The sequence below is a fragment of the Leucopleurus acutus genome (genome assembly GCF_964270905.1).
Source record: "Leucopleurus acutus genome assembly, chromosome: 1".
Lineage (NCBI taxonomy): Eukaryota > Metazoa > Chordata > Mammalia > Artiodactyla > Delphinidae > Leucopleurus > Leucopleurus acutus.
The window spans coordinates 21,819,764-21,836,038 of NC_139142.1; the positions used below are offsets into that span (position 1 = coordinate 21,819,764).

At 36.5% G+C, this 16,275-nt stretch overlaps 1 protein-coding gene across 1 annotated transcript in view; it reads left to right on the plus strand.

The window, feature by feature from the left end:
- Positions 1-16,275, plus strand: part of CEP128 (centrosomal protein 128) — a gene marked incomplete at its 3' end in the record, with an annotated part of 415,812 nt that overhangs the window by 24,198 nt on the left and 375,339 nt on the right. Inside the window, exons 5-6 of the mRNA XM_082855117.1 lie at positions 2,230-2,321; positions 6,066-6,138. Coding sequence (XP_082711243.1) covers positions 2,230-2,321; positions 6,066-6,138 — 165 coding nt within the window. The remainder of the gene's footprint in view (positions 1-2,229; positions 2,322-6,065; positions 6,139-16,275) is intronic.

Consider the following 16,275-nt stretch of genomic DNA (forward strand, 5'->3'; position numbering starts at 1 on the left):
AGAAACTTTTCCTTGACAGTGTTATTTTTTGGTAGGTGCAACTTGCTAGTGTGGATTATGTGATAAAACCTAGAGCAGAGAACAATATCCTAATATTACTTACTCTTTCATTTTATTTATTTAGTGCCTTTGTCCTGGGACAGTGCTTGGGCTTGGAAACAGTGATGAACAAAAACCTTGCCTTTTCACAGAGCTTACAATTTAGAGGGGGAGCTAGATACTAATCAGAAAGTATGTAAATACACCCATAATTATGAGCCGAGATGCATGCTCTAACGGAAGGAAGCATAGGGCTATAGGAGTGTTTATAGAGGGACCTGCCGCAGTTAGGGAAGGCTTCCCAAAGAAAGGCTGATTGAGCTGAGATCCGAAAGTTGAGTAAGAGTCATTTGAGGTAGAACAAATACCTTGGCAGGAAGGAAGATAGCACCTATGAGTAATTTAAAGAAGGCCATGTGGCTAAAGAAGTGTGAAACCCTGAGACCATGCACAGCCACGTAAGAGGGTGACAATTACTTCGAAAAGATCACTCTGGCTCTAGTGTAGAAAATGGAGTCAGTGTGGGTAAACCAATTAGAAGGATATTGCTGTGTTCTGGGTGTGAGCTGATGGCCACTTGGATTAGGATAAATGGAGTTGGAGAGAAAGTGGTAGATTTAAAAACTATTTGGTGGATAAAATGAAAGGTCTTGAAGATCAGATGACCATTTGGGGAGGGCGGGAATGAGTGAAAAGGCGGTGTCAAAGATGAGTCCTAGGACTCTGCTTTGCAAAACTGGAAAATCATCACAGCAAAACCTAAGTGAATGGTCTGTTGTTCATCTGCTGTATTACCTCCACTCCTTTCTTTTTAATTGTTCTTCCTTGTTTTAGTCCATTTCGTATGATGACCTTTAGCTCCATATGACTGTGTACTTTCTTAATGCCCCAGTGCAGCATTTGTGGTTTTGTTTACATATCTGTCTCCCATGACACTTGTTTCCCAGCACAGTTGCTGGCACTGGTTAGTTGCACAATGTGAATTTGTGAAATGAATCAATTTTTTATTTCTGCAAGTCTGTATAACTTAGTTTTTTATTATAAATTATAGCCTACACATACATGTATAGCATACATATTTACCATTAAAAGTACAACAGTATGAAAAATCCATGTAACTACCACCCAGACCAAGAAATAGAGGTTTATAATACACCCCAAACCTCTTTTACACTCCTCCTTTCCCCAAGGGCTATCAACTATTTTGACTTCTATGTTAATCATTCTCTTGATTTTTAAAAATATTTTTACTGCTTATATCTTGCTTAGTATTGCCTGTGTTAAACTTTATATAGATGGAATAATGCAGTGTAACTTTCTTCGTAACTTTCCTTTTCCATTTAATGTTTTGTTTTTGGAGTGTAGGTAGGTTTGATCATTTCATTTTCACTGCTGTGTGATACTCCGCTGGAGGAATATATTGCAGTTTATCTCCATTTCATTCTTAATGGACTTTGGTTTGTTTTTAGTGTTCTCATCATGAACAGTGCTGCTCCATACATTCTTTTTTTTTTTTTTTTTTGCCGTACGTGGGCCTCTCACTGTTGTGGCCTCTCCCGTTGCGGAGCACGGGCTCCGGACGCGCAGGCTCAGCGGCCATGGCTCACGGGCCCAGCCGCTCTGCGGCATGTGGGATCTTCCCGGACTGGAGCACGAGCCCGTGTCCCCTGCATCGGCAGGCGGACTCTCAACCACTGCGCCACCAGGGAAGCCCTGCTCCATACATTCTTGTTCATGGTTCCTCATGCATGTGGGCAAGGGTTTCTTGGCAGCATGGGTTGGCATGCTGAGGTGTGTGGTCTAGTTCAATAAAGTTCCGTAACACAGCCATGCTCATTTGATTATGGCTACTTTGGTGCTATAATGGCAGAGTTGAGTAATTATGACACAGGCCATAGAACCTGAAAGCCTGAAATATATGCTGTTGTACTGTTTACAGAAAAAGTTTCCAGACCTCTTTTCAAGAGTATCTATAAAGAGTGAAATAGTGCACTATAGAGGATGTAATGGTCAGTGTTACATATATTTTTAAAAACTTTTCTTCGAGAGAAAAAATTTTATTAGGTCTTGATAACATTATAAAATATGGGTATTATTGCAAAGAACAAGTTCTTATTCTTACCCTCAGTGAATCTTTATGGAAGAATTCAACAGAATCCTAAATGGATAACTTTGTTTTGCTTTTATTAGTTTCATGCTTTTCATCAGTCCCTCCGAGACCTCAGCAGTGAACAAGTTCGCCTTGGAGATGATTTCAACCGGGAACTTGCCAGAAGAAGCCGGTAAAAGCTGAATATGATTTTTGTTGAGGGGTGAATTATTAGAAGAATAAAATAGGTTCTATAATTGACATGTTTACATGAATTTCCAAAAAAAAGTGCTATGTTTTTATACTAGTATTTTAAAGTATATTCATAGAACAGTTCAAAACCCTTTGAATTTACAGTGTATCATGACTCAGTGTTAGACAAATTAATTTCATATTTTTAAGAACGTTTTATTTCATGCTGACATTATGGAGAGATATGTTGCAAGACCTTAGTAAAGAGGTAGATTTGCAAATACATTGGAGAGGGAGACCCATTGATCGACATTGGAGCAAATAGAAGCATAATGTGGAATTTGTCAGTGGACATGAGCCATTGTAGAATCTGACATTTTATCTTTCAGTTGAAATCTTCAAAAGCTAGTTGTTTATGTCTGCCCAGTTTTTGCAATTTTGTCAATTCTGGGTATTCCCTAAGAGGTATCACTTTATTTAAGATTTCTTCACTGTCTTCATTTTCATCATCAGTGGTGACAGGTGACTTTCATTTAGAGACCATATTTTTCAAGGAATAAACATTTATACCATCTCAAAAGTCATAATCTATATACAGCAATGATTAGAGAACAAAAAAGGTGAATTGAAATTCGTTCACTTGCTAGGTTCACTTGCTAACTCGTACTCGAGCTAATGAAATCATTCCACATGACAGTTTTGTGTTGCTATAGCAAAAAGAGTCAAAGCTGTAAATGTTAAATCTGAATATCAACTATAGTCTGCATAACTTATCTGCTTCTATATGAGGAAGGCAGGAAATTTAGTAATAAGAACAAAAGACCTTGCTGTTACCATTATTACTACTACCACCAGTAAATATTATTGAACACTTATTTCATGTCAGGTAGAATTAGGTTTAATTCTCACGACAGTTCTAATGAAGTGGTAATTATTATTTTTCCCATTTTTTTTTGTTGTGGAAACAGGGCACAGAGAGATGAAGTAACTCAGCTTGTTGGAGATCAAAGGAGGGATGTGGTGGAGTCAGAATTCAAATCTAGGCAGTAAGGCCCCAGAGTGTCTGCTCTTTACCACTTATAGTACACTGTGGTTCAAGATCATTTTCACATGTAGCTGATATGAATAAGGCATTTAAATTCCTGAATTTTAAACTATATTATTGAGCTGTGTTATTAATCTTTTAAATGGCAAGGGTTAGTTAATTTAATACTTAGGTATTTATTTCTGACAAGTTGATAAACTCAACAGAATGGCATTAATATTCTAATACAGTATGTTCTTGGAATGGCTTTATTATGTAGCTTTTCCACATTTGAAGGAAGGGTATAAATTAAGCATTAGGAACATGAGTTTCAGGAAGTAGTTGTCCTGTAGGGAGATACAGGGGAAGTTGCAGGGATGGATTTGTTGACTAGTTTAAATGGGACATGCAGTGGTGGACTGGGAATCTTCTGATCCATGGGCTGGTACCATCTGGTAATAGTTTGTGTGACCTAGGGGCATATGTAAGGCAGAGAAATTTTATTAGAGCCAAAATAAGAGTCAGTTTTCTTCTGAATCTTGGTGGCTTAACTTTGTGGATGAGGAAGATTTAGGATCCAGTTCTGCTTTACTTAGACCACAATTCTTAATTCATGTTTATAAAAATTCTGGGTAGGAAGTTGTTAGGTTTAACTTCCTACATGATTCAGAAAGGTTGATATTCTCATTTACTTACTAATTTTTAATTTTTTTCATGACATTTATTGCAAAAGGTACATAAATAATAAGAGTACACTTATTATTTATAATAATAAGTGTACTTATTATTGTAAGTAAACTTTTAGAAAGCAAACTTTTAGAAAGGATTATATAAAGTTAACTGAGAACTCACCTATTTTGGATGCCATATGAAAAATTGATTAGAGGAGGGTGAACTAGAAGACTGTTGCATTAGCATGAGAGATGATGGCTTGACCAGGATTATGGTAAGGGAGAGATGAACAGGGATGTTTCAAGTTTTTTTTTGAGAACAGAGAGCTAGGATTTGGCAATGGATTGGTTATGAGGGGTCAGAGAGAATAAACCAAGGATGACTCTCAGATTTCTGACTTGAGTAACTGAATAGATGGTAAATCCACTTCCTGAAATATGGAAGACTGGTGGGGGTAGGTGAGGCATAGAAATTAAGAGTTTGGCCTTGGATATGTTAGGTTTCAGATGCCAGTGAGACATCCAAGTGGGAATGTAAAATATGCAGCCAGATATTTACTCTGGAACTCAAAGGAGACGTCTCCATTAGAGAGATAAATTTAAGTGTGGTAAGCATATAAAAGTGGTATTTGGAGCTATGGAAATGGATGATATCTAGAGAGAAACTGTAGGGAGAACATCAAGGACAGAGCTGAATGCCCAGGAGTTCCAATATTTAGAAGTCACATAAAAAGAGGAGCTGGCTTGAGAAGAAAGAGCTAGTGAGGTATGGGAAATCCAGTAGCACATGGAATCACAAAAGCCAAGAAAGAAGTACAAGTAAAGACTTTCTCAGAGATCTAAAGACTTAGAAAGTTGACCGTTTAAGGTAACTTCTTTCTGAGGAAATTACTAAGGGCATATGAGTAAAATAAAACGGCAACCAAGAAAAAGGAAGATATAGGTTATAAGAAATAGTAAAACTAACCCGAGACTTCAGTGAAAGTAATTTCCAGCATGATAGCCATAGAGCAGGCCCAGAAAGTACTCACTGAATTCGAGCAGGAAGTAAGTGTCCTTTGAGAAGGATGTAGTCAAGAAGAATGGAGTAGATTCTTAGTAGATGATTGAGTAATAAGTGGGAGAAAAACATCAATGATGTGATAATAAGGCCCGTGTAAGGCCAAAAGGTAACGGAAAACTCTAGAAAAAAAAAAGCACAGGAAAGTTAGTGATCCAACTAGGAATCTGACAAAAATGTGAGCATGATAGAATGTAAGCAAAAAGCATTAATTCTCTATGATGGAGTAATTCATAATGGGTATAAATGTATTAAGTTACACAGGTAACCAATAGAAGAACTGAAAATAGTAATAAATTTATCTGAAATTGAAGAAGAGTGTGAGTTAAATATTTCAAAACAGAGTTGAAAATATCTCGAGTTGAAAATGATGGAGGTAGCCCGCCAAAGAATTGAGAACGTATTAGTTGAGCATGGTTGCCAGCGGGGGTTGGAACCAGATAAGTGTGAGAGAGAAAGGGCTTTGCTTTTCTTTATACGTTTTCCTGTACGATTTGATTATTTATCATGTGTGTTATTAATTTGACGGGAAAAAGGTAATGGGAGATAAATGAGTGAGGACAGAGTTTGTATAGCACACTCAGATGTAATTTGATTATGAATTCCTGGAGAGGATGTGAGATCAAGAGTTTTGTCCTCCTTACCTCTTTCATTCTTCTTAATTTAAAATGGGAAATATTTCAGTGTGTTTGTTTATTGAAGGTGATCTAGTATAGCATTGTTTCTCTAAGTGTAGTCCCCAGATTGTCAGTATCAACATCACCTAGGAATTTGTAGGGATGTACGTTCTTGGGCTCCATTGTGTATCTACAGATAGATACTGTGTTTGTAACAAGTCCTCCAGGTGTTTCATAGGTTTGCTAACGTCTAAGAACCACTGCAGCAGAGTATTATGTAATAACATATTATGATGTTGTAAATTTCACGAATTATGTATATTTTCTCAAATAGCCAACTTAAAAAAATACTCTTTTTTTGTTATGTGCCTAGGTCCGATGCTGAAACAAAAAGGGCTTTGGAAGAACTGACTGAAAAACTTAATGAAACCCAAAAACAAGAAGTGGTGAGAACTCTTTATTTATAGAAAGTTTTATTTCATACACAGGTGGTAGAGTGATTGAGCTGGTTGTAGTCACAGTGAAGTTTACTAGATTTTAACTTTTTGGGTAGTATATGCCATTTTGTCTAAAAATATGTTCTTGCACCTTTTATAAAATATTCATGAATTTTAGGTATTTAAGTTTGAAATATTTATAGTGGTAGTATATTAGAGATAGAATTAATTTTTAGAGTTATGAATATTTGAAAGAGATTTAAAATTTTATTGACTCAGTGATATTGTGGTTTTTATTAAATGATATTTGAGAAATACAGAGTTTTTTGGTAGTGACTCTGTAACACTCCCCATTAAGTATTTTCAGGTCATCTCACAGAAGTGTGTAACCAGCATTGCTGCAAAGAGCTCCTTGCTCTCTGTTTTTTGTTTGACGTGGTGTTGATTGAAAAAACCCCCTAATTCTCGAGTTTTATTATCTCAAACTCAGATTGTTGACGCTCATTATTTATTTATTTATTTTTTGCGGTACGCGGGCCTCTCACTGTTGTGGCCTCTCCCGTTGCGGAGCACAGGCTCTGGATGCGCAGGCTCAGCGGCCATGGCTCACGGGCGCAGCCGCTCCGCGGCATGTGGGATCTTCCCAGACCGGGGCACGAACCCGTGTCCCCTGCATCGGCAGGCGGACTCTCAACCACTGTGCCACCAGGGAAGCCCGACACTCATTATTAAGTGATTGCTTTTTATCCAATCACTATTCTTGATGGAATTAAAATAAAAATGAAGTACATACATTGTCCATTTCTTTGCATCATCAGGTTGTTTTTTTTCTTTTTTTAGGAGAAAAATATCATCAGAAATTGTCACTAAACTGTTGCAAACTTATGCACTTCAGGAGTAATTGTGTATTCATTCATTTACCACAAAAACGTTGTTTTTGTAAGGCAAGGGATAGTAGCAGAATTTTCTTAACTTGTTTTATTAAAATTGAGAGTTTCCTAATAAAAGCAGATAATTTTTCTCCAGTTGTAATTTTTCTCCAGATGTTACTGTGTTTACAGTTTCTTACATAGATGTGCTGAATTTATTTTGGAGTTTGAATTTATTGGCCACATATGCTAAGATATGGATATGTTCTATTTTTAAAGAGATCAACTTATTTTCTCTTATTTTTAATTTAAAAAGTTTGGAGGTACAATGTACTTATAGAAAAGTACATGTATTATTATATAGCCTGATGAATTATTACAAGGTGAGCACACCCATGAAACCACCACCCAGATCTAGAAATAGAACATTGCCAGTGCACAAGAAGCCTCCTTTTTCCCCCTCCCAATCACTAATTTCTCCTTTTCTGACCACTATTTTGACTTTTAAACCTATAGATTAATTTTGCCTGTTTTGAACTTTTTATATAAATGGAACCATGTAGAGCATTTTTTTTTGTGTCTGACTTCTTTTGCTGATCATGATTGTGATATTTCTGGGTGATGTGTCATGTACTTGCAGTTTGTTCATTTTTTATTGCTCCTTAGTATTGCATCGTATGGATATACTGCAATATATTTTAACATTTTATGATAGGTATTTGAATTATTTCAAATAGTGGGCTGTTACACATAATCTACTGCTACCAATGTTATTGTTTTAGTGCACGTGTTTGCATTTCTGTTGGTATGTAACATGGAGTGCAATTGCTAGGTGCCTTCCAATTTAGTAGATACTGATAAACAGGTGTCCAAAGTGGCTTCACTAATTTACACTCTTTAGCAGCATATGAGAAATTGTGTTGCTTTTCAAAGACTTGGTATTATTAGTCTTTCATTAGTAGCCATTATGTTAGGTGCTTACAGTATCTCAGCATGGTTTTATTGGCATTTTCATGATTACTAATGATGATGAGCATCTTTTCGTATGTTTGTCAGCTATTGGCTAGCTTCTTTTTTGAAATGCCAGTTTGCTTCTTTTCCCCACTTTTTTACTGGCTTGATTGTCTTTTTGTTATTGATTTGTGGGAGGTTTTTATATATTTAGTATACAAGCACTTTGTCAGTTATCCGTATTGCAAATATTGTCTCCTATTCTACAGCTGCTGCTTCTTATTTTTAAAACTCTCTTAATGGAACCTTTTGTTAAAATTTAATTTAGTTCATTTTCCATCTTTTCTTTTGTGGTTAGTGCTTTTTTGACCTATTTGAGAAATTGTTCCCTATCTTAAGATCATCAAAATATTCCCTTATATAATCTGCTAGAAGGATAGTGTTTTACCTTTCACATTAAGATCTAGTATGTACTTGGAATTGATATTTGTTTCTGGTGTGAAGTAGAGGTCATACATTTTATATGGATATCCAATTGATTCAGTTTCATTTACTACGCTTTCTCCACTACTTTACAGTTCTGTCTTGGTCATAAATCAGATGTTCATATGTGCGGGCATCTGTTACTGGACTCTTCGTTCAGTCATCTAGTTAATACATCTATCCCAGTGCTCATATCACACTGTCTTGATTACTGTTGCTTTCTGATAAGTTGTAATATGGTAGAGTAAGTCCTTTTACTTTGTTTTTCAAGCTTGTCTTGTTTGTTTTTTACTCTTTGCATTTCTGTTTACGTTTTAGAATCAATATGAAATTGTTTAAAAGCCTGCTGCGATTTTGATTGGATTACATTGTTTCTGTAGGTCAACTTGGAGAGAATACAAATATTTACATATTGAGTTTTCCAATTATGAACATAGCAAATCCCTCCAATAATTTTTTATCCAGATGTCTTATATTTAATACATTGTTTATAAGATTTATGCCTTGGAGTTGATATTTTTATGCTATTTTATAGAGTAATATTTAACATTTAAAAAATATAATTATCCTTGTTTTTCATTTGGAGGATCTACCCTATTACATTTAATGTAAATATTGATTTAGTTTGTATAAATCTACCATCTTAACTATTGCTTTCTATTGGTTCCACCTCTGTTGTTTTTTAAATTTTTTCTTCCGTCCTTTGGATTTATTAGTTTTCATTTTTCCATTTTTCATATTTATTATCTTGCTAATTGTACCTTATTTTAAAATTCTTTTTAATGTAGGGATTAAATGTAGGAATTAGAACATGCATCCTTGATTTATTAAATCTAGTATAAATTAGCACTTTTAGCTCTTCCTAGCAAGTACAAGGATCTAAGAAACTCTAACTCCATTAACCTCATTCTCCACTTTTCTTTTACTATCATGTATTTTAATTCTATGTTTAATCGAGCCACACAAGACATCACTATTATTGTTTTATACAATAATTGTTCATTTAGATTTACCCTTATATTTATTCTTCTTTGTTTTGCATTTCTTTGTATGTTCTTTATTCCTTTCTACATCCCTGAGATTCCATGTATGCCTTAGGAACATACTGTAAAATTTCCTTTAGAGTGAATCTGCATATACCTGATAGAATTCCATTTAGAATTTTATTTAGAGTGGGTCTTTTGGTGACAGATCCTCTCTATGTTCATTTTTATAATTTTTTTTGAGGTACGCGGGCCTCTCACTGTTGTGGCCTCTCCCATTGCGGAGCACAGGCTCCGGACGCACAGGCTCAGCGGCCATGGCTCACGGGCCCAGCCACTCTGCGGCATGTGGGATCTTCCCAGACTGGGGCATGAACCTGTGTCCCCTGCATCGGCAGGCAGACTCTCAACCACTGCGCCACCAGGGAAGCCCCATTTTTATAATTTTTAAAATTTGTTTCTCCATTTTTCATTTGGAATGTTTTCTTCTGACCTTTTGTTTAGTCCCTTTCTTCAGCTGAATCAAATCTATTAAAACCACCCACTGGTTTTTATTTTCAGTTATTACATATTTCGTTTCTAGAATTTTTATTTCTTTTCTTTTTACTTTGTAGTTCTAATCCTCAATCTGTGTATCTGTGTCTCATAACTCCATCATCTGGATCTTCTATAGGTCTGTTTCTATTATGTGTTATTTTCCTGGGATTTTGATCGCATTGTTTTTGCCTTCTGTTTACTTTTGATTGTCTAGTTATTTTTGATGACAGAAACTATTTCATTCTCTTCAAAGTAAACTTGCATAGATAATTTGATAATTACTATGTATGAAAGGACATGTTTCCTTTTGGTTACAGATTAGATTAGGGGCCATAGCACTCATGAATTACCTTATCATTTATTGCTGAGATATTTCAGTGTTAAACTTTAGTGCCAGGTTTCAACTATTTCTGATTCATCCTTCCTGCTAGTGTATAGTCCTTCAGGATTCCAGCCCACAGACTGGGTTGTGGGGATGGAGAAGTTTAACCTGGGAACCCCTTCCTGGGAAGGACTCTCAACTTGTTTTTCCTCTTTAACCCTATGCATCTGTTGAAAATCTATTCAGCTTCTCAGTGTCTCTGCTGCCTTTTCTGAAATGGGCTGATATTTGAGAGAGAAAGGATAGGGTTTCTTTTTTCTCTTGCATCTTGGTCTCATATGTCTTTATCTCTTTAGCTTTCCAATGCCTTAAAACAGATATTTAAAGTATTATTTCTTGCTATTTAAGTTATTTTCAGTGGAAGGATTGGTCTGAATTATCTAGTCTGTCATTTTTAGAAGTGAAACTCCCTGAATCTTTTTATATCTATCAGATTCCATTACTATGTTTGTGATTCTTAATGCACTTGTATGAGGCTTCTGTTACTTGCTACATAGGTATACAACTTGTGAGCATGCTTGTATCGAGGGCTTTGATCCAAACTCAGATATCTTCAATGTTCTGCTGAGATCCTTATAGATCTGACTAAGCCATGGACATATCCAGTGGTCATGCTGGTTTCTGACATTGTTAGATAGATGGGATAGTTTGAGTTTGGGGAGTTTGAAATGCTAATTTGCATAATGCACATTACATTTTGTAAGTTTCACCTTTTGCCATTTTTACAAGAGAACCTGAGCTACTTCATTTATATTTCTTTCATATAGCAAGTAAAATTAGCAAGCACTGTCTATATAGTCTAGAGTGTTAATGTGGGTCTAAAATATAACCACTGAGTTCAGTCTTAGCAGCTGAATTCAAAGAAAGCCTGAGTTCTCTCATCATTACTGTGCATCAAGAATTATCCCATATCAGATAAAAGCTATGATTGCACAGCTCTTCCATAGATGTCATACCTCACTAGTGCTCAGTTCTTTGGTGTAATTCGTTTATACAACTTGCTTGTTTACTCAGCTGTCCAGTGGGCCCAGCTCATCAGGGCACATCTTTTTATGTTGTCAAAACCTGGAAAATCATACACACCTAACTGTGCACTTGGTTGAATTGTTCATCTGCTAGTTCCTCGCATCAAGTTGTGGTGTTACACCTTGTTTTGTGCTTTCTGTAATTTGCTTTCAAAGTAGGGTTGTCTCATAACTGTACAGAGAGCATGTCAAACCTCACATGGGTGTATGTAGTTCTGATTAAGAAACAATTGCCTAATGCAAAACTTAAAAATATTGTGGAATTTTAGAAGGTCTTCTGAAGGCCACATGGTGTTTACTTTCAATCTGTGCAAGGTTTAGTATAGATATTGTGACTCACTTATTCCAACTGAAGTCAACATTTACATTTTATAACTGTTTGACATATTGTGAATTCATGATAGCGTGTTGTCAGGGAAGATGCAGTTTTGTTGTTTGAGCATTAAACTTCTCAGAGGCTGCAGCTGTGTTCCCCCCTCCAGATTTACGTTTAAAATAAAATTACCAAAGTGATGCACATTCACTGCGGCAAACTTTTAAATATTGTACAAATATATAAAGAAAAATGAATGCTCCTATCTCCCACCAATTTCACTTTCTTTTGGTAACTCCTGTTAATCAGAATTATTGTGCATTATTCTGAGATTGCAGTTGTTTATCATGCATTTTCTCAGTAACTAAAATACATCTTCAAAGTTTATAGAACACATTTTTCTTTGAGGGCCAAAAAGTATTCCTATCAAACACGCCAAGATTTAATTTGTTAATCCTTTGGGAATCATAATTTTGTTTGTTCTTTTTTCAAACTGCCCATTGGAAGGGAGATATTATTTATAGCATGATGCTATGGAAAATATTTTCTGTTAACAATCGTGATAATAAACAATATTTTGTGTGCCTCATACCACAGGGGAAATTTTAGTCTATTAGTTGTCTAGGCTTTACCCGCTTGAGTGTGATATGAGTGCATATTAAGTTTGATTATTTATGGAAGAAAAAGACAATTTTATTTTGATTTCTGTAGGAGGGTCACTATTTAAATTAAAAATGTAAACGTGGATTCAGCTCCTTCTGGAAGAGTTGATCATAAATTGACTCTAAAAACTTTCTCAACACTGTGTTTAGTCAGATAGTTATTGCACAGATTACAACAGCAGGATAACTAACAAATACTTACTGGAATGGATTTTTTTTTTTTTTTTTTTTGCGGTACGCGGGCCTCTCACTGTTGTGGCCTCTCCCGTTGTGGAGCACAGGCTCCGGACGCGCAGGCTCAGCGGCCATGGCTCACGGGCCCAGCCATTCCGCAGTATGTGGGATCTTCCCGGACCAGGACACGAACCTGTGTCCCCTGCATCGGCAGGCGGACTCTCAACCACTGCGCCACCAGGGAAGCCCTGGAATGTATTTTAAACCAGCAGATATTATTAAAGATCTGAGGAATCAACATATTGAAAAGCCAGAATACAATCCTATAAACGGAATGCTTTTGCTTTTGTTTCACCCCCTTTCATTAAATGCTAACTTTAAAGGTATTCTAATTTTTATTCTGTTATTTTGCTATTTTAATTTATTTAATTAATTTATTTAATAAATATATTTATTTATTTTTGGCTGTGTTGGGTCTCCGTTGCTGCATGCAAGCTCTCTCCAGTTGCGGCGAGTGGGGACCACTCTTCCGCCACAGTGCATGGGCCTCTCGTTGCGGAGCACTGGCTCTAGGCATGCGGCTTCAGTAGTTGCAGCACGTGGGCTCAGTAGTTGTGGCTTGTGGGCTGCAGAGCTCAGGCCCGGGAGCTGTAGCGCATGGGCTTAGTTGCTCTGCGGCATGTAGTATCTTCCCGGGCCAGAGCTTGAACCCATGTCCCCTGCATTGGGAGACGGATTCTCAACCACTGCGCCACCAGGGAAGTCCCTATTTTGCTATTTTTATAAGTAAGTTTAGAGATTCAGGACTTTTTGATATCTTAGTAGTAAATTTGATTGATTGGTACGTACTCTGATAAAAACGAATTTTTTAGTATTGGGTGATGTTGTTAATATTTTTCCCTTAGGTCTTACAAATAGAAAGTAAGTGTGAGGAGGCAATAATAAATGCAGTCCTTAAAATAATTTTTATTATTGGGAATTATCTTATCATTCAAAAGTTGCAAATATATGCTGTGTCCTTAGGTACAAAGTCCATGCCATTCTGTTTAGAACTGTTTTTACTTGCTCTTGCTTTGGTCTTCCCTGTCTCAGGAAAGGGCATCACAGTCCATCCAGTGGTCACCTAGGATTCACTCCACATCTTTTACTACATACCACACTTCCAATCCATTATCAAATATTGTCCTTTTTATTTCTGAAATCTTGCTCAATTCCATCTGTATCTGCTTAATACTTCTGTTCAGTCATTTTTTTTTGAGTTCACTGCAGTAGACTGCATTGAACTTGGTCTCTTACCTCCTACAATTGCCCATATCTGTGCTGACAGTTACCAAGTGATTTTTACTTTTTATTTTATTTTATTATTTTTCATTTTATTTTTTATGTTTTGGCTGCGCCACACAGACTTTGGGATTTTAGTTCCCTGACCAGGGATTGAACCTGGGCCCTCAGAAGTGAAAGCGCAGAGTCCTAACCACTGGCCTGCCAGGGAATTCCCCCAAGTGATTTTTAAAAATTGTCATCACAGTGAATAACTTCCATGCTTTTTAAAATCCTACCTGAGCTTTTGCTTTTTCAAATTCCTTAGCATAGCCTATACTGCCTGCATTATCTGGCTTTTTCTATGTTCCTTGAATTTGCCAAACTCATTCCTACCTTATGGTCTTTGCACTGGCTTCACTTTTATTTCCCCAATTTTTTGCATGGCTAGCTCCCTTTTGTCATTCAAGGCTCCTGTTGAATGTCACTACCCTGAGAGAGGCCTCTCCTGCTCTCCCTTTTTTGTTATTTAATTGTTAGCAGTTAGCCTAATAAACACACTGTTCTGTATATTGCCTTTTTCACTTAATGTATTTTTGAGATTTGAGATTGTTCCATATTAGCCTCTCATGAGCTTCCTAATTCCTTTTTTTTTTAAATATTTAAAGCATTCTATTGAATGAATATCCCAAAATTTATTTAACCAGTCTTATATTGATGGACATTTCGGTGGTTTAAATCTTTTCTTTTATACACAGCACTGCAATTATTGATCTTGTACATGTACCATTTTTCACATGGGAAATTAAATTGGTAGAATAAATTTCTAGAAGTGGATTTACAAGGTTAAAGTCTATGTACATTTGTAATTTGTTACATACTGCTCAATTTTATAATTAGTATTTTAAATGTCTTCTTTTTAATACTTTCATCTGAGAATTAGTATTTATCTTACTCTTTTCCAAAAAAGGATGAAAAGTGGCTTACCTTAAAATTATAATATGTGTGTTGAAGTTATGTTAGTTCTCATCGGCCCGTTGTATCGAGTTTCTTCTTTCCTTTAGTATCAGATCTGCATCTTCCTTCCCTTATCAGCCCTCTCCACACCCCTGGCAGTTTTATCTAGGCATGTGATTACTCAGGTAGAGATGACATGTCTCAGTTTTCCTGTGTGGCTAAGTCGTGACCATGTGACTAAGTGTGAATAAAAGTGGTACATGCAAGTTCTGGGTTGTCTCCTTGTAACAAAGCCACTTGTCTGAGACTTTCTTTCTCCTTATGTGGGTTGAAATGGGGATGTAGCACTAACCCAGCTTAAACCAGGCAGGTGAGGATAACTACCTAGGGGTGGTGGAACAAGAGATGGAAGAAACCTGGACCTCTGAATGACCTTAGGGAGCAGAATGGCCTGCCAGCTTGTCCTGCTTTCTTCTGGGCTGTAAGATGAGAGAGCACGCATGTAATACTAATCTTATTTTAGCTGATGTATGTTTGATCTTTTTGAGAGAGCCTAGACTGTACCCTAACTGATACAGAATGTAATGTAGACATAGACGAGAAAGAATAGATAAAGAGAAAACTGGAGTTACAGAAATGTGTATTTTAGGTCTTTGGCTGTTGCTGACTTAGTTGGAGTTGGGTAAATCAGTGTATTAGCAGTAGGAAAAGGAAAGTACTTTGAGCATATTGATCTGTCTGGATGATTGGGTCGATAAAGATACTTTGGTGGCCTTACAGGCCACCAGATTATAATTCTACCAGTGTTGAAATTCATAAAATACTTCCTGTGTTTATTCATTTTCAATCATGCTAGTTTGTGTATCCGTTTTATTTTTCCTCAATACTGACTAGCTATAGTGCCTATTCATTTTATTATAGTTTTCTTCAGGCTTGACTGAAACAGAGCAGGATATGACTATTTTCCCATGTTCCGATGGTTGTATAAGGCAGTAGTTGTATTTGCTTAGCATTTTGCCTTCCACTAAGTGCTGCTCTTTGTCAGTTAAGATCAGTTTCAGCCGTAAATAACTGAAAACCCCAAATAATAGTGATTGGGAAAAAAAGACTAAGTTATTTCTCTCCTGTGGGAAAGTCTTAAGTAGGGAGTTCAGGGTTCCACATGGTGTGTACTGATCTACAGTATATAATAGTTTCAGGCGCTTCCTGTCATGCTCTTTTTGTTTTTCCTGCTGTTATGGTCTCAAATTTATGGTCGGAGATGGCAGCATCTGTGTACTAGGCAGCAAGACAGAGGAAGGAATGAGTATGAGAGCAAACGGCGCCTATGCGCTATCCTTTATGGATAATTTCTTGAAGTTGTCACAACACTTATGCATGTATCCCATTTACCAAAATTTAAGTCCCATGGCCAGCTAGCAGCTGAAGAGGCCAGAAAATGTATTGATTATATTTTGTAGCCACCTGTCTAGTTAAAATTTCTTTACCATGGAAGAAATGGGGAGCTGTAATAGTTTGAAATGGAGAACAAAATTCTATGAAATGGATAG